Source organism: Lonchura striata, chromosome 24 (genome assembly GCF_050655825.1).
Source record: "Lonchura striata isolate lonStrDom1 chromosome 24, ASM5065582v1, whole genome shotgun sequence".
NCBI lineage: Eukaryota > Metazoa > Chordata > Aves > Passeriformes > Estrildidae > Lonchura > Lonchura striata.
The window spans coordinates 1271224-1293917 of NC_140726.1; the positions used below are offsets into that span (position 1 = coordinate 1271224).

Consider the following 22694-nt stretch of genomic DNA (forward strand, 5'->3'; position numbering starts at 1 on the left):
TCAACCCCTCCTGACAGAGCTGGTGTGCTCCTGGCAGGTCCAGCAATTTGCCAGGGACAGCAAGGAGGGCAAAACTATAAAACACTTGAAGAAACTTATTTCCCTGCTGACCAGGGGGCTTTTTCCATTTAAACAATTGCTAATCTGGCTGCAGTAAACACACAAATTTCCCCGAGGATGGGATTTGATGCTGGAAAGGACTAAACTGGCAGGCAGGTGGAGTTTAAATATGTGAATCTGTCATCAAGTTTGTGTAAAAGCAGACTTCTTTTTGTTTCTTTTAAACCTGATGCCTGTGTTTTCTCACATTGGGAGAATAATTGAGCAACTGTTCTTTAGCAAACCTCCCACAACTTCCCAGAAAAAAAAAATGTTTTTTTCACTTAACCCTATCTTCTTTTTTTCCAGACAATGAGTCCTGTACTTCTCAACAAGCAACCAATAATACTGAACAGAGATTGCTGAAAAACCTGACCTGGTTCTTCTGTTGCCTGTTGGCCCACACCCCATAAACCAGGTTACTGTGCCCAGGTTCCTCTGGGCCATATAATTCTGCTTTAGGTTACAGTGCTGCAAGGGAATGAATTCTTAATTGTCAGACAGGAGCAACACAGGGAAGTAGGTGCAGGAATAAAGGAAATTAAAGCAGCAGGACCGGAAGAGAATAAAAGCATTGGCTGCTGAGCACTGAGTGCTCATGGAAAGATGGAGGAAGGAGAAGTCTTAGGAGAAGATGGCCTTTGACAACCTGAAGAAAAATGACTTGGGCTAGGCTCTGACTGAGGTGGGGCTTTGATTTCCCTGAGAAAGGCATCTTTCCTCCATTCTTTTATTCCCTGCCCATGTGTGAGTGGGACTGAACAGTCAGCCCCACCAGCCTGCCTTTTCACACACCCCTGTGCAAGCGAGGTGAGGAAAGGCAGGTGGATTTGGGGGAAGCCATAGAATATTCCATCTTTCTGACTTCATGTAAGTAGAGGTTTGGGGTTTTGGTGGCTGCCTCTTTGGAAGTGCCTGGGGATCCACAGGTGGAGGGGAGGCTGCAGAAGAGTTGTGCTCTTGAAAGCCAGGGAAGAAGATTCAAAGACACTGCACAAGAAGGGAGACCTGTGGCACTTCACAAACAAACGTGGTTCCAAAGCTCCCTGACCCCAGTAATTGTCGCTCCAAGTGTCACCTCACCCAGCACTGAGGTGGGAAGGTGCCCCTCATCTCCTCTGTGAATTTTGGATAAGTCTCAGCATGACTTTCCTGGCACTCAGGATGTGACAGCAGATTCCTCTGGAGCTGGAGGAGGCCTCACCCTGCTGCCAGGTCACAAAGATGGGGTCTGCTGGATAACCTGAAGGGCCAGGGTGGCTTTGTGCTTGTCACAGAGCTGGGCTGTGACAGCTTCTGTGTGCTCAGAGTGCCCCTGGCTCAGAATACCCCAACAGAAGGTGCTCAGTCTTTCCAAAGGAAATCTCTCAAGCCAGGGAGCCAATCTGACCCCAAGGAAGGGCTTATGGACATTTGCATGTCCCTTTTACCTGTGAGTTACCTACCAATCCATCCTTCTCCTCTGGTATCTGGGGACCTTCCACTGTCATTTCTGAGGGAGGAACGTGACTCTCCCACTTCCAGAGTATCCGAGTGTTTTGGATACTCAGCACTCAGCACGGATATCACATGCTGTACAATTTTATTTATGTATTTTCCAAGAGGCCTGGACCAAGGAAGGGCTTTATGTCCCCTATTTCAGGATGGGGGAATCACTCACAAAGGCACTTAGTTCTTCAACACTCAATTTGTAGTCTGTGGCAGGGCAGAAATTAAATTTAGCAGTTCCAAAATCCTAAATGAGCCCCTGAAATCACTGGAGAACTCTTTCCTCCTTCCCCCACTCCCACAGCAGGGAATGCAGTCCCTGTCTGCTTCAGGTGTGTCTTAAGATCTCTCTGCAGAGTCTCCACAGCCTGATCCACCATTTGAATAACCCAGCAAGATTATTTCCAAAGCCAACTAAGGCAGTTTCTGGTCTCTCAAATAGCTACAGGTTTCAAATACATTTTCCCCTCAACTATGGATTGAAGTATAAGAACCCCCACACATATCACAAGTTCACAGCTGCATTAAATATAATGACTTCAGACCAATACAGAACAGAGAAACAAAACTGTGATCAAGAGAGAGACTGAGTAAGGTTTTTTTTACAGAAAAAGAAGATGAAAAGTAGAAAACATTTTTTGAGGCATCATTCAGGCTTTTACAACTTGTTAGAGCACAAGGACTGGAGAACATGGAGTTTCTATAAGATTGGGACTATCTCCTACCAATCCACAGGAAGGATGGGAAAATTTAATCCATGTAACTCCCAGGCAATTCTCTTGTTCTTCATTGCATTAAAGACCTTGAGTGTGATCAGTGCCTGTGCAAAGGATGCAACCACAATATTGTGCTCTTGGGTGTTGTCCATGATTTGGAACAGTCAAATGATATTTTCTCTACCAACAACAAATAAAGCCTGGAAATAAATCAATTTGAGATCCTTCCACCTCCAGGGCAGTGACTGTGCCTGAGGCACTCTGCAGCGTCTCTGTCCCTGGCCTCTCACCCCACTCTATTTTAGGGACACCTTATGGTGGCATTGAAAATCTGACCATTGTCTTTCAACCAACACAACTGAACAAAGACAGGGACGCCTTTGTCCTGATCAGACACTCCTGTTTCTCCTGCTCCTGGCTGTTGACTCTGAACAGCAAACACTGAATGTTGAGAAAGCAGAATCCCAGTTCTAGGAGAAAATCCTGCCCCAGGAGCAGCAATGTTCCCATTCTCCATTGTTTAGGAATTTACCATCGCAGCAACAGAGAATCACGCTGATCTGCAGCTGCTTTAAAAATTACAGTATTTTGTTTTTAATACCATAAAACTTTAAATAATACAATTAAACTGTTGAACCACTTCACATTTCTGCAGCACCTTGCACCCAAAGAGTTCACAGATGGATTTACCAAACACAGGCTCTTTTTGCCCCAAGGCCTTCAGCACTGCTTGAACCCACTGCAGAAAGGGGTCAGAGTCACAGAGGGACAAACCAACCTCATCCCAATCTGTTGGGCAAGGGCCATTGCTCACCCCAAGCATCCAAGGGCCTCTCCTGACCCCAAAGCCAACAGAAAGTGGGCAACTTAAACAGTGAAACAGTGGAGTCTGGATATTTGCCTTGGAATATTACTCCAAAGATCTGTTTGCCTTTTTTTTTTTTTTTTTTTTTTTTTGGCAAATAATTGGGCTGGAACTTTCCAGAGATGGAAAATTTTCTCCCATGGGAATCAGAAATTGTCTTGATCCTTTATCTCCAACTGGGTAGGAACAGTGAGCCAAAGAAGTGAGGCCCAGAAATTAAATAACCCCCCGCACAAACACTGCCCCACACCCTCCCCACCTTCTCAGGGAGATCCTGGCTGCTTGGACTGGTCAGAGAACCAGTGAGAAAAGCCAGTCTGGTTTCCCTCCGAGCTCCTCTTCCACAAATCCAAGGTCTACTTTAAAGTAAAAGGGTGCAGGAGGAAGGAGCTGCTTGATGAGCATATCCAACAGCCAGAGGTAAGTTTTTTGGGACAGGGTCAGTTTCTGCCAGTTCTTGGCAGGTTCCTGAAACTCCCTGTTCAAACCCAAGGGAGAGAGGCTGTGTAAAAGTTAACCTGATGCTCCCAACCACCATCTACTGGCACAAAGAGAACCCCAGGCACCTTTCTGAGTGATGCAAGAGGACATTGGTAAAAAAAATTAGTCATGCTTTTACCTCCCAGAGCCATAACCCCCGAGGGATTCCCAGGGCTTTGCATTCCCTGTCTCCTCCAAGGGCTGAATATGCCACTTCCTCATCTGGAGACTGCACTGCCGGGCTCTGTAACTCCAAGCTGACTGGCAAGTATCCTAATTATGAAAGAATTTAATCTTGGGCTCCAGATAACAATTATGGAGTCGCTCCATAATTCAGGGCTGCTCACTGATCAGTCTCCTTTGCATTCCAGTGATCTCCTCTAATCCTGTATCTGAGCACTTCCTATTTTTTAATGTCTTTTCCTGCATCACACCTTTAGATCTGATAGTGCTTTTGCTCAAGACCAGCATCCAATCCCTGCCTTCCCAAAGAGTTCCGTGGCAGCTGTGAGTTAGGCAGGAGCCGGGCAGGTTTGGGCACAGGAGCCTGGCATCCCGCTGGCCCAACAGCTCCGCGTTTGTCCCGATCCTTCGCAGCCAGGGAAGATCGGGAGTGACCTGGAATAACAAAGGAATCGTAACTTACTTGCTACGAGCGGCTCCGCATCGGTCGCGCCGGGGCTGCGGGGGGCGGCTGGCCGGGGGCAGGAGCGGCGCCGGGAGCGGCTGCGGGGGCGGCGGCCGGTCCGTGCCATCACCGGGGAGCCGGGCTCGCCCTGGGGGCCCGGGGCTGCCCGCCGCCGCCCGCCCGCTGCCCGCTGCCGGCGAGCATCGATGTGGCACGGAGGCTGCCCACGCCCCTGTCCCCGGGTAGCCCCGATCTCCGCCGCTGCCGTGCCACTTTTGCCTCTCCTCCGCCCGCCTTTCCCAGCCCTGCCCTCTCCCGTTGCGGGGATCCGCGGTGGTCCCGAGCTTTTGAAGGGCTGGGGCAGAGGGAGGGCGCGGAGGCTGCGTGCGGCGGCGCCTTATCTGTTCTGAATGAGCGCAGGGGCGGGGGGCGAGGGAGGGGTTTGGGCGCCGCCGGAGGGGAGGGAGGGAGGCTGGGCAGGCGGAGAGGCGAGTCCCTGCCCGGGGAGCTCGGGATGGCAGGAGCTCTGAGCCGGGGAGAGACCTCGGAGCTCACCGGGGCAGCGGCGAGGGGCTGCGGGCGGCTCCCCCCGCGCCCAGCGCCCCCGCTGCCCCGGGACCGCCGTGCCCGGAGCGCGCTGGGCTGGCACCCTTCAGGGGCTGTGGGCTGGCACCCTTCAGGGATTGTGGGCTGGCACCCTTCAGGGGCTCTGAGCTGGCACCCTTCAGGGGCAATGGGCTGGCACCCTTCAGGGGCCGTGGGCTGGCATCCTTCAGGGGCTCTGGGCTGGCACCCTTCAGGGACTGTGGGCTGGCACCCTTCAGGGGCTCTGGGCTGGCACCCTTCAGGGGCTCTGGGCTGGCACCCTTCAGGGGCTGTGGGCTGGCACCCTTCAGGGGCAATGGGCTGGCACCCTTCAGGGGCTCTGGGCTGGCACCCTTCAGGGGCTGTGGGCTGGCACCCTTGAGGGGCAATGGGCTGGCATCCTTCAGGGGCTCTGGGCTGGCACCCTTGAGGGGCAATGGGCTGGCACCCTTCAGGGGCTCTGGGCTGGCATCCTTCAGGGGCTCTGGGCTGGCACCCTTGAGGGGCTCTGGGCTGGCACCCTTCAGGGGCTCTGGGCTGGCATCCTTCAGGGGCCGTGGGCTGGCATCCTTCAGGGGCTGTGGGCTGGCATCCTTCAGGGGCTCTGGGCTGGCACCCTTCAGGGATTGTGGGCTGGCACCCTTCAGGGATTGTGGGCTGGCACCCTTCAGGGGCTCTGAGCTGGCACCCTTCAGGGGCAATGGGCTGGCATCCTTGAGGGGCTCTGGGCTGGCACCCTTCAGGGGCTCTGGGCTGGCACCCTTCAGGGGCAATGGGCTGGCACCCTTCAGGGACTGTGGGCTGGCATCCTTCAGGGGCCGTGGGCTGGCATCCTTCAGGGGCTCTGGGCTGGCTACACACACAGCAGTTCCTAAAAGCCAGCGGGAAGGGAGAGCGCCGCGCATTTCCCACGTGTGGGAACCGTCGCCGGCACCGCGGAAACCCCGCCGGGCTGAGCGGGCACTGCGGGGACGGGCGAGAGCGGGGCTCCATCCGCTGTGCCGCGCTGTTTGCTGACGGACTTGTGGGCTTTGCCCGGGGTCCAGCCGCCCCCCGGGAGCGCTCTCCAGGCGCTTCAGTGCTTTGCCGTAATTTTTTGTCTCCCCCTCTTTTCTTCTCCTTTTTTTTCCCCTTTGTCACTGATAATACCACAGTGTCTCCCCAGCTTAGTGAAATATTTCCTTTTCTCAAAAGCAAATGTCAGGCCAGCTGCAAATCTCAGGCAGATCTGCCTGGTGACTGCAGGTTACCCCCAGGCTTCGTTTCCTGGCTCCCACAGTCCTGTCCCCCTGGCCTCCCTGATTCCCTATTCCAGGAGCACACACATTACAGCCCATCAGGAAAGTTTGCACAGAAGATTTGTCTGGTCAGGAAAAGAGAACTTACCCAAACCAAAGCACGGTGCAGGATTGTGTGGGTATTGCTGGAATCTGCAAGCTACTTTTTGTTCTCCTGTGAATTGATTTTCATTTTTTTTTTCTTTTTTAAAAGCTACACTATCACTAATGAAATACATCAGCATTGGAATTATATTTTTTTAATTTCCTATATAGATATTTTGCAATTTATTATTTGTATTTTTTTTTTTTTTTTGAACAGAGGAAAAGGGAACTAATGGAACTTTCTGTAGATCAAAAAACTTGGGTCTTAACCAACTTAAATCTAGGCTACATAACACCTTATTATGGAGACTAGACTGGGAAAAATCAAAGACAGACATGCTGAAGAAAGGGAAATAACCACAGGTTTGAATATTATTAATAGTCATATTGCCCAGGGACTGGGATAAGAAAGCCCATCTCTCTACACACGCTCCTTTTATCAGCGCTCTGGTTCTCTGCTCTGGATGTTGGATCTGTCCAGATGAAACAGAAATCAGAAATCAGACCAAGGATTTCAGCCATCAAAAATCAGTTTTGGAGATGTAATTTTGCTTTTCCACCTGCTCGTTCGTGTTTGCCACTGCAGCACAGCGTGGGCAGCGAGCTCAGCCCAGCCAGCCTGGCTCCTGTTTGCCCAGCAGCAGCTCAGGATAGCCCAGCGAGGCTGCAGCAGCTCAGGACTGAACTCCCATCAGCAGCAAAACTCCCTGCAAGGAAAGCAAAGGCCATGGTAATAAGGAACTGTTGATCAAATTCTGTGAAATTCCATCAGATCTTCTGCCTGCTCATAACTGCCAGGAATGTCTTTTCGGCAGAATTACGCTCACCTTTTAGGGGTATGTCTGTGATAACTTTATAAAAGTGCTGTTTGGGGAGCGTAGTCGCAGTTTGGGTACTTTTAATGAGCATTCAAACATCCTTGAAAAGCACTAAAGAATAAATTCATCCAGTGGGAGAGTCAGCCCCCTAAATCACAGCACTGGCTTGCAGACCTGGTCCCTGGATGCTGCTTCCGCAGCACTACGGACAGTGCCACCTTCGGAACGGCATCAGCTCTGTTCCTCCTTCACCTCCTCTCTGCTAATAGGATTTGGAGCGAATTTCTGCGCTGGGAAAGGCGGAAGGAATGCTGGTGCTGGCCGGGCAGCAGCCCTGGAGGAGCCGAGCGCCGGCAGGGCGCTGTGCGCTGCCGGGCCGGGGGAGCCGCACCCCGCGGGCTTGTCCCGAGCGGCCGCGCTGGGCTCGGGCCCGGGGCAGGGGGCTCGGAGGGGCCGCGGGGGGCGCGGGGAGGGTGGGGATGGGTGGGGTGGGGTGGGGTGGGGTGGGGTGGGTGTGGGTGGGGTGAGGTGGGTGTCTGCCAGCCCCGCACGGCTCCCAGGGCAGAGGAGCTCGAGTGGCTCCGTGCCTCGTGTTCCTGATGCCTTGCCCGGCTTGGGCAGATTCCCGGGGCTCCCGAGGCTGGAATTCTGCTCTCCCGACAGTGGAATTCTGACAGGCACTGCCATCTGCCGGCTCCGCGGCCATCCCTCCCAACCAGCCCCAAAAGCACCACACAGGCGGGGTCACACCAGGGTTAACGGGGGCTCTGGATTTTCACAGCCGCGCAGCCCCCGAGGCTGCAGAAATCCCAGTTTCCCCAACATCCTCCATGTATTCTCCAGCTGGAGAAACACAGAGGCTTGGAGGCTTCTGCCCTAAGGCAGGTGGAGGGTCGGGACCCTTGCCCAGCTGGTGGGATTGCACAGCGCTGTGCCCACCCCTCTGGCCAGCTGTCAGCAGGATTCCTGGCCCCGGATCCACCCAGCCCACGCTGGAAATGCCTTTCTGTGCCTCTCACAGGGGCTGGTCACCAAACCAAGCCCAGCAGAGGCCACACCAGGCAGGGCTCTTGAGAGGCACTGCTTCAATCAGCACTGAAGGCCTTTCAGGAGCATTTCTTTGCTCACCAGGCAGGATCACCTTCCCCCTGGTCCATGTGAGTGCCTGCTTTTGCTTCCTTATCCCTACACTGCAAATTCTGCTGTGCTTCACGTATTATTTCAACAGACATCTCCCAGTTTGTACTGATTAAAGACCAGCCGGGCCTAAGAGCAGTTTTTCAGCTGCAAACCAACTCCTGTGACATCACTGTGCTCCTGCTGAGGTGGTGAAAAAGTTTTCAATGGCCTCACAGGTTTGAAATATGTTCCAGACCTGCAGGGATCAGCAGGCTGCAGAAGGGCTGATTTAACACCAAATGGCAGCACAGTTTGGATATTTTTGGGCTAGGATGGAAACATGGAAATGCAGAGGGATTGATTTTCTGTTGAGGATGGGATTCACCTCAGGCAGTGGCAGTCAGGATGCACGAGTCTGAGTCTGAACAGCCCTGCTCCCTCCTTTCCAGCTGATGCAGATGGACAGGTAGGAGCAGGAGGCAGCCAAATTAAGCCTTGTGCTGGAATGGGATGAAGGATCCAATTCCAGGAGCATGGAGGTACAGATTTCACATCAGTGCAACATCTTGATTTTCCTGGGGGTGCTCATAAGCTCTAACAGCTGTACTGTTCAAAGGACATCCAGAGCTGTTTACAGGGGGGATTTATGGCAACTGTGGAATGCTCAGCTCCTGGAACTGCAAGCAGAACAACAAGCTGTGGAAGAACAAGCTCTAATCTCATTTTGGTGTCACTAAATTGCTCTCTGATGATCTTACCTATATCAAAAGCTTGCCTAAAATGAACAGTTTGGATTTTTACAGGTTCCTGTAGAACCCAGCAGCGCAGCCCTACTTTTGATCTGTCAGGTACCGCCTGGGGAGTCCCCTGCATTTCCCTGCGGTGTCACGGGCTATGAACGAGCCACCGGCCCTGCGGAGGCCAGGCTGGCCCGACACTCGTCCCCAAAGGGACAGCGAGCCCCGGCGACAGGGACACCTGCTCTGCAGTCAGGGCAGGCTTTGGCTTTCAGAGGAGAGGCAGCAGCCGTGCCTCCAGGGAGCGTTTTAATTTGTTGTGCAATTTGATCTCTGGAACGAGAGATGTCTCTTCCCGTTTGTCAGCCACCCCGCTAGAAGAAAACAGAGTTGTAAGAGCCGGTGCTGGAAACAGCTCCCAGGATTGCTCATCCACCTCCAGGTACCGCCTGAACGGGAGCTGAGGCTCTGAGAATCCCGACGTGACAGTCACCCACTCTGTCTCGGCTTCCTTTTGTGGCTGGGGCTTATCCAGCCCCCAAAATCCAAAGGAAACTTGGGAAGCTGGCGCAGAGGCGGGCGAGGGGAAGTTTCCCCAGCGAACTCCCCCGCTCGGCTCGGCGCTGCGGAGGAGCCGGGCTGGATGAGCTTTGCTGTGATAACGAGGATGCGATAACGAGGATGCGATAACGAGGATGCGATAACGAGGATGCGATAACGAGGATCCCATCCGAAGGGGAGCGAGGCGCTTCTCCCCCGGCTGTCCCGGGCCGGGCCGGCCCTGACCCCCCGGCCGAGCCCTTGGATCTTTTTTTTACCTTCGGGACTGCCCGCAGGGGTTAGTCCTGCTCTGAGCGAGCTGCTGTGCTAATTAGCGCTAATTAAGCTCTTGTTTTGCCGGCGCAGCAGCAGCGCCTGGGGCTGAATTCCCCGGCAGCTGCCAGGGCGGGGATCCCCGGCAGGGCTCAGTGTGGCATCTCCTCTGTGCCACCATCCCTGTGAACAAAGCTCCAGAGCCAGAGCCTGGCTTCCCCTGCCTGCGGCTCGGGAGCGGCTCTTGCACCAGCCAGAGACACCCTGGGGAGGGCAAATTCAGGAAAACAATTTCCTTGTTAGGCTGTCAGAACTGGGAAAGGTTTGTGACAAAAGCGAACGCCTCGGTTCTTTCCGGTGGGAATCTCCTTACATGAACTCCCTCCTAAAACACGAGGCCTTCCCTTTGCTGAGGGGATGGGATGGGATGGGATTGGGATGGGATGGGATGGGATGGGATAGGATGGGATGGGATGGGATAGGATGGGATGGGATGGGTACAGGGTGTGACCAGGAAGGGACAGACCAGTTCTCAAATCAGCCACTCATTAACCCCTTCATTGAAAACGGAGCTCAGCTCCAGTTTGTGGCTCTCCCAGCACTGGCAGTAGAGAAACAGGAGGGAAAGCCAGCAATTCTTTCATTTGCCTATGAGGAATCTTCCAGGGATTTAATTGGTTCTGAAAGACTCCACAAATGTCTCTTAGTGTCATACAGTGAATGTTGCCTTTGGGCACTGGAAACAGCTCAGCCAAAGCTCAGTGTGCTCCCCTCCAGGCTGGGATTTTGTCCCTGTGAGCCAGGAATCCCCTGGAGAAGGATCAGGGGAGCCAGGGATCCCTGGAGAGGGATCAGGAGAGCCAGGGATCCCCTGGAGAGGGATCAGGGCAACCAGGGATCCCCTGGAGAGGGATCAGGGCAACCAGGGATCCCTTGGAGAGGGATCAGGGGAACAAGGGATCCCCTGAAGAGGGATCAGGAGAGCCAGGGATCTCCTAGAGAGGAATCAGGAGAGCCAGGGATCCCCTGAAGAGGGATCAGGAGAGCCAGGAATCCCCTGGAGAGGGATCAGGGGAATGAGGGATCCCCTGAAGAGGGATCAGGGGAGCCAGGGATCCCCTGAAGAGGGATCAGGGGAACCAGGGATCCCCTGGAGAGGGATCAGGGCAACCAGGGATCCCCTGGAGAGGGATCAGGGCAACCAGGGATCCCCTGGAGAGGGATCAGGGCACCATATCCAGCCTCTTCCAGCACATCCTGTGGTCACTGAGCAGAAAGCACAATGCACTGAGCAAAAGCAGCAATGAGATGTCGTGCAGCACCAGTCTGTGTAAATGACATGTTTGGTACTATTTGCAATCTGTTCTCAGGAGCTAAAAGCAGATTGGCCCTTGCAGCTGGTCTCACCCCCCCTTGCTCCCAGTTCAGTCTTGTGCCGGGATTCTTCAGGTGGGAAGGTCCACAGAAGATCCAAAATGTGAATTCCTGCTGCCCCAGCAGGAGCACAGAGTGGCTGCTGCCACACCTGGCACCGCACTCCTCACTGACTCCCTTTCTCCTGCTGGAAATGCTCCACAGGGGAGTTTTCTGCTCTGTCACAATTCCAGCCCTGCGGCTGGGCACCACATCCCCTCTGCAATTAAGTTTTATTCTTTTACACATAATAAAGCTGATTTCCGAGATGTATCCACACCTTCAAGGGAGTCTTACACAGCAAAACCAATCATTCCATTTGTCCCCAAAGTATCTGTGTCCAGTGAGGAATCTGCATGCACTGCTTGAATTCAAACCCCTCACTGTAACCATCTCTGTTCATTAGAAAACCCCAGAAACACTTACGCAAGTCGAATTTCCACATACTTTACTAAAATTAGCAAGATTTTCAGCAGTTTTTCAGTTATTTGCAAGCTCAAGATAACCATTTCTACAATTTTATTTGCAGACCTTGCAGCAGCATTCAATATTTATAAGGAATTCCCTGTCTTGGTAGCAACGACTGACAGTTACGAAAAATAAGTACATTATAAAATGCATTAATATTTTAAGTCTGCCTGAGACTGCTGGAGGAAGATATTGCCAGCTTTTGCCTGACTGGCTGATATTTAGTTCACACAAGTAACTGACAAAAGCAGACATATCTAGGAGGGAAAAGAGAGGGTGTATAAGAAACTGCAAGAGCTACAGTGAAAGATTAGTCTATGTTTACACAATAAATCAGCAACAGAATGAGGAAAAGAACAATTTTCCCCCCTGTTTTTGTTCCAGCCACTCATTCAGTGCTGATATACACTCGGATATTGCTTCTGAGTTCTAAATAAAACCCTTCCTGATCCTCCAGATAAAATGTTAAGGTTGTGCTGAATCCAGGTTTTCCCACAAAAATACGAATAACTCACATTTAATGATGCAGCTGAGAGAAAAGATAAATCTTGATCTGGCTGGAATAAAGTGCTTTTTCCTGAGCCCTCCTGCATGCTGGGTGCAGGCAGTGCTGGCCACGAGCCAGGGCTGTTTACAGTGCCAGTGTGGCTGTCCCACACTCCTGAGCATCTGCACATTTTGTTCCTGGCATATTTGTGTCTGTGGAGCCAGCTGACCTTGAAACTCTCATCGGAGGGAAAAGAATAATAAAAAAAAAAAAATCAGCAGCCAGGAGCTACCACTCTCCATATATTCCAGTTATTATCAGAATATTTTTCCTCTGTTCAGTTTGCACAGAAATGACATTCAATAACACCGAAAATGTTCCCTCTGTCCCGAGAGAGGCATGTTCAGAGTGAAACCAGAAGAAATTAAAGACCTCTCCAGCAATCCCCCGGCACAGGTTCATAAATATAAAACTGCAGCAGTGCCTGGCTCAAGCACTGAGGACAAAATGTGCCAAAGCTCTGGGGTGCCCCTGCTCCTGCCTCCCCGAATTTCTGGCTCTGGGAGGCTCCGTGTCCCTCGTTGTTCCTGCAGGGCAGAGAGGATGGAGCCTCTGCTGTGGGACTGGGTGTCAGAGCCTTTGGCTGGGACAGCAGGGGCTGGCAGCCCTCTCCACACCCCCCTGTCCTCCAGAGGGGCTGGAGCAGGGACACCCTTGGGAGCACACTGTGTGCCCAAGAGAAGGGTGCTGCACTGTGGGGTCTGAATTCCCTGGGAAAAGGGGGGATGCAGGCACTGCTGCCACAGCCTGCCCCTCTCCAGCTGGGACAGCTGGCTGCTCCTCCTGCAACTCCAGCTGCAGAATGGCTTCTCACAGAGCCATGGAATAGCCCGAGTTGAGAGGGACCACCAGGATCATCATTCCAACCCCTGGCCTTGCCCAGACCCCCAACAATCCCACCCTGTCCATCCCTGGCAGTGCTGGCCAAAGGCTCCTGCAGCTCTGGCAGCCTCAGGGCCGTGCCCATTCCCTGGGGAGCCTGGGCAGTGCCAGCACTTTTGGAGAACCCTTCATTGGCAGACCTTCCTCAAAGTGTTCCCAGTCCTCCTGAGGAGTGAACAGATGAGTTCTGCTGTGACCTGTGTGAACCCTGCTGCAGGTCAGAGCCAAGGACCTTTCAGGGAGTCCTGGGAATCAGTCTGTGCTGCTGAGAGGAAAACTGGGTCCTCTGCAACCTCCCCTCCTCCCTGCAGTTATGCAGGATTCAGTGACACTGGAGGGCTCCTTCCCATGCTGTCACTGAGCAGCAACACCTCTCTAAAATTGCAGCAAAACTGTTGGATTCACCCCACAGTTCCTCGGTGGAACTTTCTTCTCTGCCTGGGGCTTCTTCCTGTGCCACTCCACACACCAACTCCAAATTTTACTGCTGCTTAGTGCTAAAATTGTACGAGAAAAGATGCTTCACCCAGATGGATGAAATTTACTTTACTTTCTGGTTAGTCATGAATTTCATCTTCTGTTTGATGTATCTGAGCCCAAGATGAAGGAGAACAGTGTAATCTCAGTTTTATAAAACCTTCTCAGTGTGGAGCACAACCACAGCCATAACTCAGCCAACTCCAGGGTCCCTCTGCTCCGTGCAGGAACAGACACGAGGAATTATTGACTGGATTTCCCAGGACGTACCAGTGTAAATGAGGCATAACACCAGAATTGTAGGCATGTCAAAAAGCATAAAAATAAGCTTTCCCAGGAAATATGATGCCATATGGACATGGTCTTTGTTCTGGTGAGGCTTCTGGCAGCTCCCCAGGCGCTGCCATGTCAGAACGTTTCCGAGCAGGAGCACTGGGTTATGTCAGCTCAGCACGGAAATTGCCCCGGGCTGTGGTGCTTCCACACTGACAAAAGCACTGCAACTTGTGCATTCTGCACTGTCCCCTTCGTGGAGAATTGATTCATCTGTGCTGATACCCTGCACACACCTCGTCACCCAGCAAGTCCCTGAGTTGCCAGAAAGGCTCTGATTGTTTCTTTGGGTGATTTATCCAAGACTCATGCAGCACTCTGAGCCAAGGCCAAGAAAATTCCCTGCTGTGCCTGGACCAGATGCTCTCCTCTGAGCTGTGTTCAATCTGAGCTAAAACTGCTAAAGCCAACAGACAGGGAGTGCTACCATCACCCTTGTTTTGGCTCCCATGTGTGGCCAGCCCATCCCCAAAGCATCAGCAGGACAACCACACCTGTGTGGAAAGCTCAGCCTCTCTGATTGCACCATTTGCTGTGCAAAAGGATTTTGACAAAAGATTGAGTGGGTTTTTTATTGATATACCAGCCCTATTCTGAGAGCTGTATGGATCTTTGTAGGGCTCAGGCAGGTATGGCATGAAAATGCTAAAACATTTCCTGCCCAAAGCTCCACTTTCACCTCCCCTCCCCCCCACCTTTATTTAATGTTTTCTGGAGGTTTTCCCACTACAAGCAGCCAGTGATGCCTCAGCAGTCCCTGCACAGCCCAGCAGAGGGGAGTGGGCCACCACACTGGTTTTTCCTCTCCTGCCCAGTCTGGGGTAAAGCCACACATCTCTAGGACATTGCTTAACCACACATCCTATTTGCAAAAGAAAGATTAAACTTTTTTTTTTCTTTTTTTTTTTTTTTTCCGCGTAATTTTTCTAGTGGAAGGTGCTCCTGGTCACTGCAGGGCTTGGAACCAGATGATCTTTAAAGTCCTTTCCAACCCAAACCATTCTATGATTCTAAGAAGAAGCTTTACTGAAATAAGGCCTTTGTCCATAGTTTGACAGCAAAGACACACTGATCTAAAGTTCTTTGCCCATATATGAGGCCTAGGTAAGAGTTCACAGTTTTAGGAAGTACTATGCAGGACAAACACATTTTGGGACATCTGCAGAAAAGGTTGTGCAGAGTCAAGTTTCACCTCAGTGTGAGTGATGGAGACCTCCCAAAAACCTCGGTACAGGATCTGGATGTGCCTTCCTGGGCATAAATCGAGTTCCTCTTCAGGAAGAGTCTCTGTGGAATAAAATCTTTGTAAAGGGGAAACTTTGGCACAAAGAGACCTCAGAGTATGGACACATGGTAAGAGGAAGGGCAGAGGAGTGTCTCATCTACCCAGCCTGGTAGGCTTTTATCAGGCTGAGAGAGATAAGGAGCCAAGCTGACTCAGAGCTGGCTGAATTCCTGCTTCCTATTCCAGCAGGAAGGCTCTGGAGGCAGCTGCCTCCTGAGGGGAGGCACCCCGAGCAGCTTGGCCAAGCTGAGCTAGGAGGAGCCACTCTGTCACTGCCCTGCCAGCCGGGAGCAGGGGGAGCTGGCACCCGAGGCTCTCTCTGCCCCGCTGAGCACGGCTCCCTGGCGTGGGCAGAGCCCTGCGGGGTGAGCCTGATCTGCCACGGGCTCGCTCTGATCTGCCACCCTTTACTCCTCAGGTGCTGACCTGCCAAAGCAAGGCCCGGCCTTGTGCCCCCTTCTCTGGGAAATGTGCTCCAGCTGAGGCATCTTCAGACCTCAGCTGAGGGAAACCCTGCTGGAGGCGCCGTGCTTTTTTCTTCTGAGAGCAGCAGCCACACACAAAAGGAATGGCAACTTTTGTGGGAGCAGTGTGGAAGTGCCAGCCCACTCTGCTGCCCCGAGGAACAAGGACAAAGCTGCCATGCGGTTCTGCTGTTCCCAGGGCTGGGGAGCTCCTGAGGGAGGCAGGAGTTCAGGGGCTCCAGTTCCCCTTGGCGCTGCCTTCATGGAGCACCAACTCCTGGCTCTGTGAGCAGCGCAGGCTTGGCTCCTGCATCCAGCCCTTCCCACGGAGGCTTTGCCTAAATCTCACAATGCCAGGCCCCACAGGTCCATGGATACCCTCAGACACCACCAAAGATAACCCTTTTCCCAGGGAAAGAGCAGAACAAAGAGCATAACACATGTGGAGGGGATGTGCTGAATTCCTCACTAGCCTGTCGTGTGTCTTTGCAGCCTCTGGGACCTCACTGCTTCTGGGAGATGACTAAATAAACAATCATTCCACACAACTTGCTCACTTCCTCGCTCTCCTATCACCGTGGGCTCCATCCCAGCCATTATCTGCAGGGGGAATTCAGCAGGGCTGTAATTCCTTCCCACAATGTGCTCTCACTTTCTTCATGGCTCCCAGAGGAGATCAGTGCTTGACTTCAGTTCAGGATATCAGACCAGGCTTTCTGCCTTGCTCTGCCTGTCTCTGCCTTGATTATCTTCTGGGAAAAGCAGAATGGTGACTGCTTCCTGCCTCTTTTTCTCCCTCACCTGCATTCCCAGAGAGAGGGTGAGTTTCATTTATTAGTGCTGATAATTAATAAATGATGCTGTCTTTGAGCCCTTGGGGACCTGCAGATGAGGAGATTCAGCATGAAGCACCACAGAATGTTCTACCTTGCTCAAGGATTGTGCTGCAGTTTCTTTTCAAAGCACCTACTGATGCTGTCCAAATAAAAGCAGCAGTAATAATCAAACCCAAGTAAAACCTGAGCCTGAAGTCTGTGAAGTGAAGCTGAGGCCTGCCAGGCAGCCTGCTTAGGGAACAGATGGAATGAATTCCTCAAGGTGGAAGGAAGGGAAAGCTAAATGGTCAGTGGGACATTGACCCAAAGGGGGACCTTAGAGACACATCCCAAAGGAGACAACGACCACCAGCAGCAGGTCCTGCTGCAGAGGAGACCAGAGGCATGACAGTATCTGGGAACTTCTGAGGAGCAGCAAGATCAACCCACTGGATTGTCAAGGGACTTGGGGAACAGCAGCACGAGGAGTGGCTGCTGCTGAGCAGAGTGAGGCAGGGCTGTAGCTACACAGAACTCTTCCTTTCTTCAACTGGGAACGACCAGGGCTGGAAAAACTGAGGCACAGACAGCAGATTTACCAGAAGTCCACATCTGGCTCTCCAGAACCCGTTCTCTAGAACTAGAGATCATAAATATCTATTCCCAACTGAATTTTGTTGGTGATGTTAAACACAGCCCTGGGAAGGCAACTGAAGTAAGCCAAATATACCCTAATCTGCTATTTCCTGTTTGGATATTCTCACTCTGGCAGCCAGGAGAGAGTGCCCATGCCTGGCTGTGCCACCCTGCCCCTTACCCAGCTCCCAGGCTGGCTCAGGCAAGCAGGATATCACAATTTCCAGAGGAAAATCTGTGTGGAGACACCTCTGTGCTCCCAGCAAACCTGGATCTGACAGCCCAGGAGCTCTCTGGGGTTGGTGTGGGGACAGCACCTCACAAATGGCAATTTAGCAACATCTCAGGCCCTTGAGAACAATTTAAACTTCCCTAAATGCCCTTTTTAGAGCCTCCAGAAGTGTGTTTATTTGTGAGAGGAAGCATGCAGAGGGTGAAATGAAGTGTAAGCTCATTTTGAGGTTTCAGAGTATTTGATCAATTGCTGCTTATAAAAACCTTGGTAGGTTGTGTGTACCTGGGACATCTGTGCTCCTTCTTCTACCCAATTAATTAACTTTGTCACTAAGTTGCAGCTACTAATTAACACTTTTATTGCCATCATGTGCACCAGAAAGGGTGAGAGCTTGAGAGCTCCAATGTCCCTCAGAAACCTGATGGTACCAGACAAACCCAGCCGAAAATCTGGAAACAAAACTTTGGCAGGTGTTACCTGCTGGCCAGTTCTTCAGTGGCTTCACTTTCCTACACACAGGGTTTCAAACTTCTGTTTTTCGAGCTTCAAGCAGAAGGAGTGACTTCAGATACCTCTGAGGCAGGTGCCAGTGCCACTGTTCAGAGCACTCACTCATTTTTTCCATGGATTCCTCTGCTTAGAAGGGCAGGGAAGGTGACAAAGTCACGACTGCCAATGCAGGAACATGGCTCTTTATCAGTACAAGACTTATCATCTGTAGGCTCAGCTTAACTTTCTGAAAGAAGTGACTAGAAAAGGGAAATGACCCTGCTGTTTGTTCAGGAGGGATTGCACACCCTCCACCTGAGGGGAGGCCACGAGACCCTCATCCCACTCCTGCTCTGCTCCCACTCCCTGCTCCTCTCCTTGTTCCCATTTCCTGCTCCCATCCCTGCTCTGATCCCACTCCCTGCTCTTCTCCTTGATCCCATTTCCTGCTCTGATCCCTGCTCCCATTCCTGCTCCTATCCCTGCTCTGATCCTTGGTCTAATCCCACTCTCTGCCCTGATCCCTGCTCTGATCCCATTCCCTGCTCCCATTTCCTGCTCCCATCCCTGCTCTGCTCCCACTCCCTGCTCCTCTCCCTGATCCCATTCCCTGCTCCAATCCCTGCTCTGATCCTTGGTCTGATCCCACTCTCTGCGCTGATCCCTGCTCTGATCCCATTCCCTGCTCTGCTCCCTGTTCCCATTCCCTGCTCTGAGCCTACTCCCTGCCCTGATCCTGCTCCGATCCCGCTCCGGTCCCTGCCCTGATCCCGCTTCTATCCCACTCCGATCCCGCTCTGATCCCTGTTCTGATCCCGCTCTGATCCCTGTTCTGATCCTGCTCCTATCCCGCTCCAATCCCGCTCTGATCCTGCTTCGATCCCGCTCTGATCCTGCTCCGATCCCGCTCCGATCCCGCTCTGATCCCTGTTCTGATCCCGCTCCTATCCCGCTCCGATCCCTGCCCTGATCCCGCTTCCATCCCGCTCCAATCCCTGCCTTGATCCCGCTCCCATCCCGCTCCCATCCCGCTCCCATCCCGCTCCGGTCCCGCTCCCGTCCCTGCTCTGATCCCGCTCCGATCCCGCTCCGATCCCTGCTCTGATCCCGCTCCGGTCCCGTTCCCATCCCGCTCCGATCCCGCTCCCATCCCGCTCCCATCCCTGCTCCGATCCCGCTCTGATCCCTGTTCTGATCCCGCTCCGATCCCGCTCCGATCCCTGCTCTGATCCCGCTCCGATCCCTGCTCTGATCCCTCTCCGGTTCCGCTCCGATCCCACTCTGATCCCGCTCCGATCCCTGCTCTGATCCCTGTTCTGATCCCGCTCTGATCTCTGTTCTGATCCCGCTCCGATCCCACTCCGATCCCGCTCCTATCCCTGCTCCGATCCCACTCCGATCCCGCTCCGATCCCGCTCTGATCCCTGCTCTGATCCCGCTCCGATCCCGCTCTGATCCCTGCTCTGATCCCACTCTGATCCCGCTCCGATCCCACTCCGATCCCGCTCCGATCCCTGCTCCGATCCCACTCTGATCCCTCTCCGATCCCTGCTCCGATCCCACTCTGATCCCTCTCCGATCCCTGCTCCGATCCCACTCTGATCCCGCTCCGATCCCTGCTCTGATCCCTGTTCTGATCCCGCTCTGATCCCTGCTCTGATCCCGCTCTGATCCCGCTCCGATCCCACTCCGATCCCGCTCCGGTCCCGCTCCCCGCTGCGCGCCCCATCCCTGGCTGGGGAAGGATGGATTCTCTGATGGACTCGCTCTCGGCAGCCCCAGCCCGTGCTGGGCTGCAGCCGAGCCCAGCAGGATGGCGAGAGGAGCCTCTGAGCAGTGTCCCCCGGCCCTACATTTCCAGGGAAGGAAGGGCTGAAGGGAGAACGTCCCTGGCGCTCCCTGCTCTGCCGAGCAGGCGAGTTCACACAGGTAAGGAGCTTTGCTGGAGGATAATTCCCTCCATCAGCAGAGTTGCATAAGCCCCACTTTCCCCACGTGGCACTGCCAGCAGAGGTGTTGTCCCCTGAGGCCTTGCCAGGGACCCGGGGGCATTCCAGATCCCACTGGTTTAGGAATTTTTTATGGCAGCTGAGCTGCGCCAGTGTAACAACTTAAAGATAGTGCTAAATTCTCTTCATCAGTGTTCTGAAAATGATAGAAAAATGAAGTGTGTGAACATGTCAGAGAGACACAAAACAACTTGGCTTGTTCAGCATGGAGAGGAGGAGGCTGAGGGGAGACCCCAGCATGACTTCAGCATCCTCATGAGGGGCAGTGGAGGGTCAGCTTTGGACAATATTCCAGGCACAGAGTGGGATTGTTGGGCTGTCCTGTGCAGGGCCAGGAGCTGGGCTGGATGAGCCTTGTGGGTCCCTTCTCAGCTCTGGATATTCCATGATTCTGTGATTCCATGATAACTCACCAGGGCATCTCTCATGCTGTCAATCCTGAGGAGGGATTTCCCCTCTCTGAGCCCATCCTCAGTGCTCTGTAAAGAAGAGATCAGAGAACACAAGGGCCCTGCTGCTGTTTCTGACCTCTGAGAGTCAAATCCCACTGGTCTGTGTCTCTCTGGGTTCCCACATGCACTGCCAGAATTTAAACAGCCTATGCATTTAAATTTTGTCATTAGACTCAGCAGAGGAGGACAAGGCTTCACGAAGCTGCTGCCTCAGAATGTGTGAGGCTGAAGTGATTACAAACCCTTTGCTTTCATTACTAGCAAGGCTTGAAGGTGCTGGGAGGGATGAGGGGTATCATTTACTTCATCTGTAAGACTGCTCTTCCATTGCAGGCACTCAGAGATTTACACTCTCTGCCTGCCTGCCTGCCTGCCTGCATGCTCGGATTATTTAGGGAAGGCTGGCAGGGAAGCCAAGGGGAGCCGAAGCCCTGCTCTCACATTCCCCTGGGCTGAGACACTGGCACTTCTTGCCAGGGCAGGAGGTTTGGGAGTGACTCAGAGGCGCTCAGGCAGCAGAGTGAGCGCTCAGCCCCCCGTCCCTGCAGCTCCAGCCCGGCTGAACGCGCTCAGCACACACCCTATTCCCAGAAAGATGGACCATCTCTCCTGGGAAGGATGGATCATCTCTCCTGGGAAGGATGGATCATCTCCCCGGGATTGTGCTGCAGCTCACATCCCTCCCGTGCTCAGCACACAGTAAATAAGGACTGGGAGGCTGCCAGGCTTCCTGCACCGAGGTTAATGAACAAACAACTGCCTGCAGGACTCACTCGCCTCCTGTTTTTAATGTCTATATCTTGGATTGCATCTTCGAGAGACCTCTCCATAAATAACCATTCCAAGAGATAAAAGCATTGGATGTTTCCTTTGACAGAACAAAGATTATCAGCATTTAGACAGAAAAGCTGCTGGTAGGCAAGCAGGCTCTTGCTTTTTATAGAAAATGTTGCCTTTATTGTGGCAAGCAGAATGCTGAAAGACAAGAAAATGCAAATATAGCAAGGGACATTCTGGAAATGAGAGCTCAGTCATGCCTTGTTTACCCCATTTTTCCTGGTGGGAGATGCTGCCATCACACACGTTTCCAGGAAAACAATGAAGGAAGCTCAGAAAAGTGGGCGATGTTGGAAATTAGGAGGGCTGCCAGCACACCAAGGTTGCTGCTGAATATGGGATTTAATTACTTGGTTATGGATGCAATTTTGGGAATATTTCCCAAGGTGAATAAAATAAACAGTTTTACAAACACAGCCCCTTGGATTTCCGAGAATGCCTGGGGTGGTTTGGAATGTCCAACATGAGAGACAAGGAGGAGAAATCCTTCTGCACTTCGTGGGAATCCCTGCCATCCAAGGGGGCTCCAAGCACCTTGGAGTCATTTGTCACTTGTGAAAATCTAGGTCATTTACTCCCCTCCTCCTGCTCTGCTTTTTTTTCCTTGCTAAATATAGAATGTATTTTCTGGCTTCAGACTGAATAAAGTTGTTAATTACACTCTTTCCTAAAAACCTGCAATTGAAATTCACTTGGGGAGTCTCTGAAAGCTGGGAAAGGCTATTCTGTTTTATAATATTCTTTTGACATGTCTTAGAGGAAAAAAGAAGAAAGCTCATTTGCTTTTAATTTCTCAGTTTTGAGGATAATATTTAACAGAAGTAAATCCCTTTAAGGGCTCAGCCATGCTCTTTGAAGCTAGAGGGAAAAATCCCATTGAGTTTTGGTGCAGGAGAACCAGCCAGATGCTTTGGAAAATTATGTTAAACAATCTGCAGTATGTTAAGTGATGCAAGAAAATTAATTTGTGCCATCATGAACTGCCAATAGGTGAAAAAGATGGGAATCCTGAGTGTAGTAGGTAAGGTATAAAAATAGCCAGGTTCTTTCAGGGTGTACCTCATCAATCAGCTCCTGGTAGAGGGTCTGGAGCAATTCCATCCTCAGCTCCTGGTGCTGCAAAAGCCCAAAGGTGTTGGTGTAACACACCTGCCTGCCAGGAGGTGTAACAGATGGATTGACATGCTCTGCAGATGAAAAGGGCTGCCTGAGTGAGATCAAATTTGTTATTAATGATGGAGCTATTAAACCAAGGGGTGTCTAATAACAGTTAATTCCTTGTTCCTGTGCTTTTGTCCCTGCAGTGCTGCGGGCAAATGCTGCCTCCCTGAGCCACAGAGCTCCCCTGGTGCACTCTGAGCACACCTGGTTCTGCCCAGGTGTTAAAGAACTTGTGAACATCCAAATCCTGTTCCCAGATTCCTCAAGCCTTGGAGGATCCCATCTCCAGCTGTCCCTGGTGGTGGCCAGAGGCACCCAGTGCTTGTTGCTCTGTTCCCAAGGTAAGAGCAGCTTCCAGGCTGGGGTTGTTGAGGGAAGAACTCATTTATTTACAGCAGGGCCTCCAAAACTCAGGGATACAACCTGCCCCAGCCATCCTCTGCTGATGGAGAGGGATGGCA

General features: G+C 52.4%; 1 protein-coding gene and 1 long non-coding RNA gene across 7 annotated transcripts in view; both read right to left on the minus strand.

Annotated features, from left to right (window-relative positions):
• The window catches only part of KCNJ5 (potassium inwardly rectifying channel subfamily J member 5), an 81811-nt gene extending 77105 nt beyond the window's left edge, over window positions 1-4706 (minus strand). For 3 of the 5 annotated variants that reach the window (XR_002465512.3, XM_021531100.4, XM_021531101.3), the window contains exon 1: window positions 4295-4423. Coding sequence is in view for 1 of the 5 variants with exons in the window: in XM_085560085.1 (XP_085416211.1) it covers window positions 3788-3870 (83 nt within the window). In the remaining 4 variants the exon portion in view is untranslated. The other 2 variants (XM_021531099.3, XM_085560085.1) reach the window with 2 other exon arrangements.
• Window positions 4707-6388: 1682 nt separating this feature from the next.
• LOC146765451 (uncharacterized) lies at window positions 6389-19151 on the minus strand. Of its 2 annotated transcripts, none has more exons than XR_014949968.1 (2): window positions 12127-19151; window positions 6389-6950 (listed from the first exon to the last, which is right to left on the minus strand). It is a non-coding gene; the product is annotated as an uncharacterized LOC146765451 (long non-coding RNA). The 2 variants fall into 2 exon arrangements; XR_014949969.1 differs by lacking the exon at window positions 12127-19151 and adding an exon at window positions 7071-7433.
• Window positions 19152-22694: the final 3543 nt, after the last annotated feature.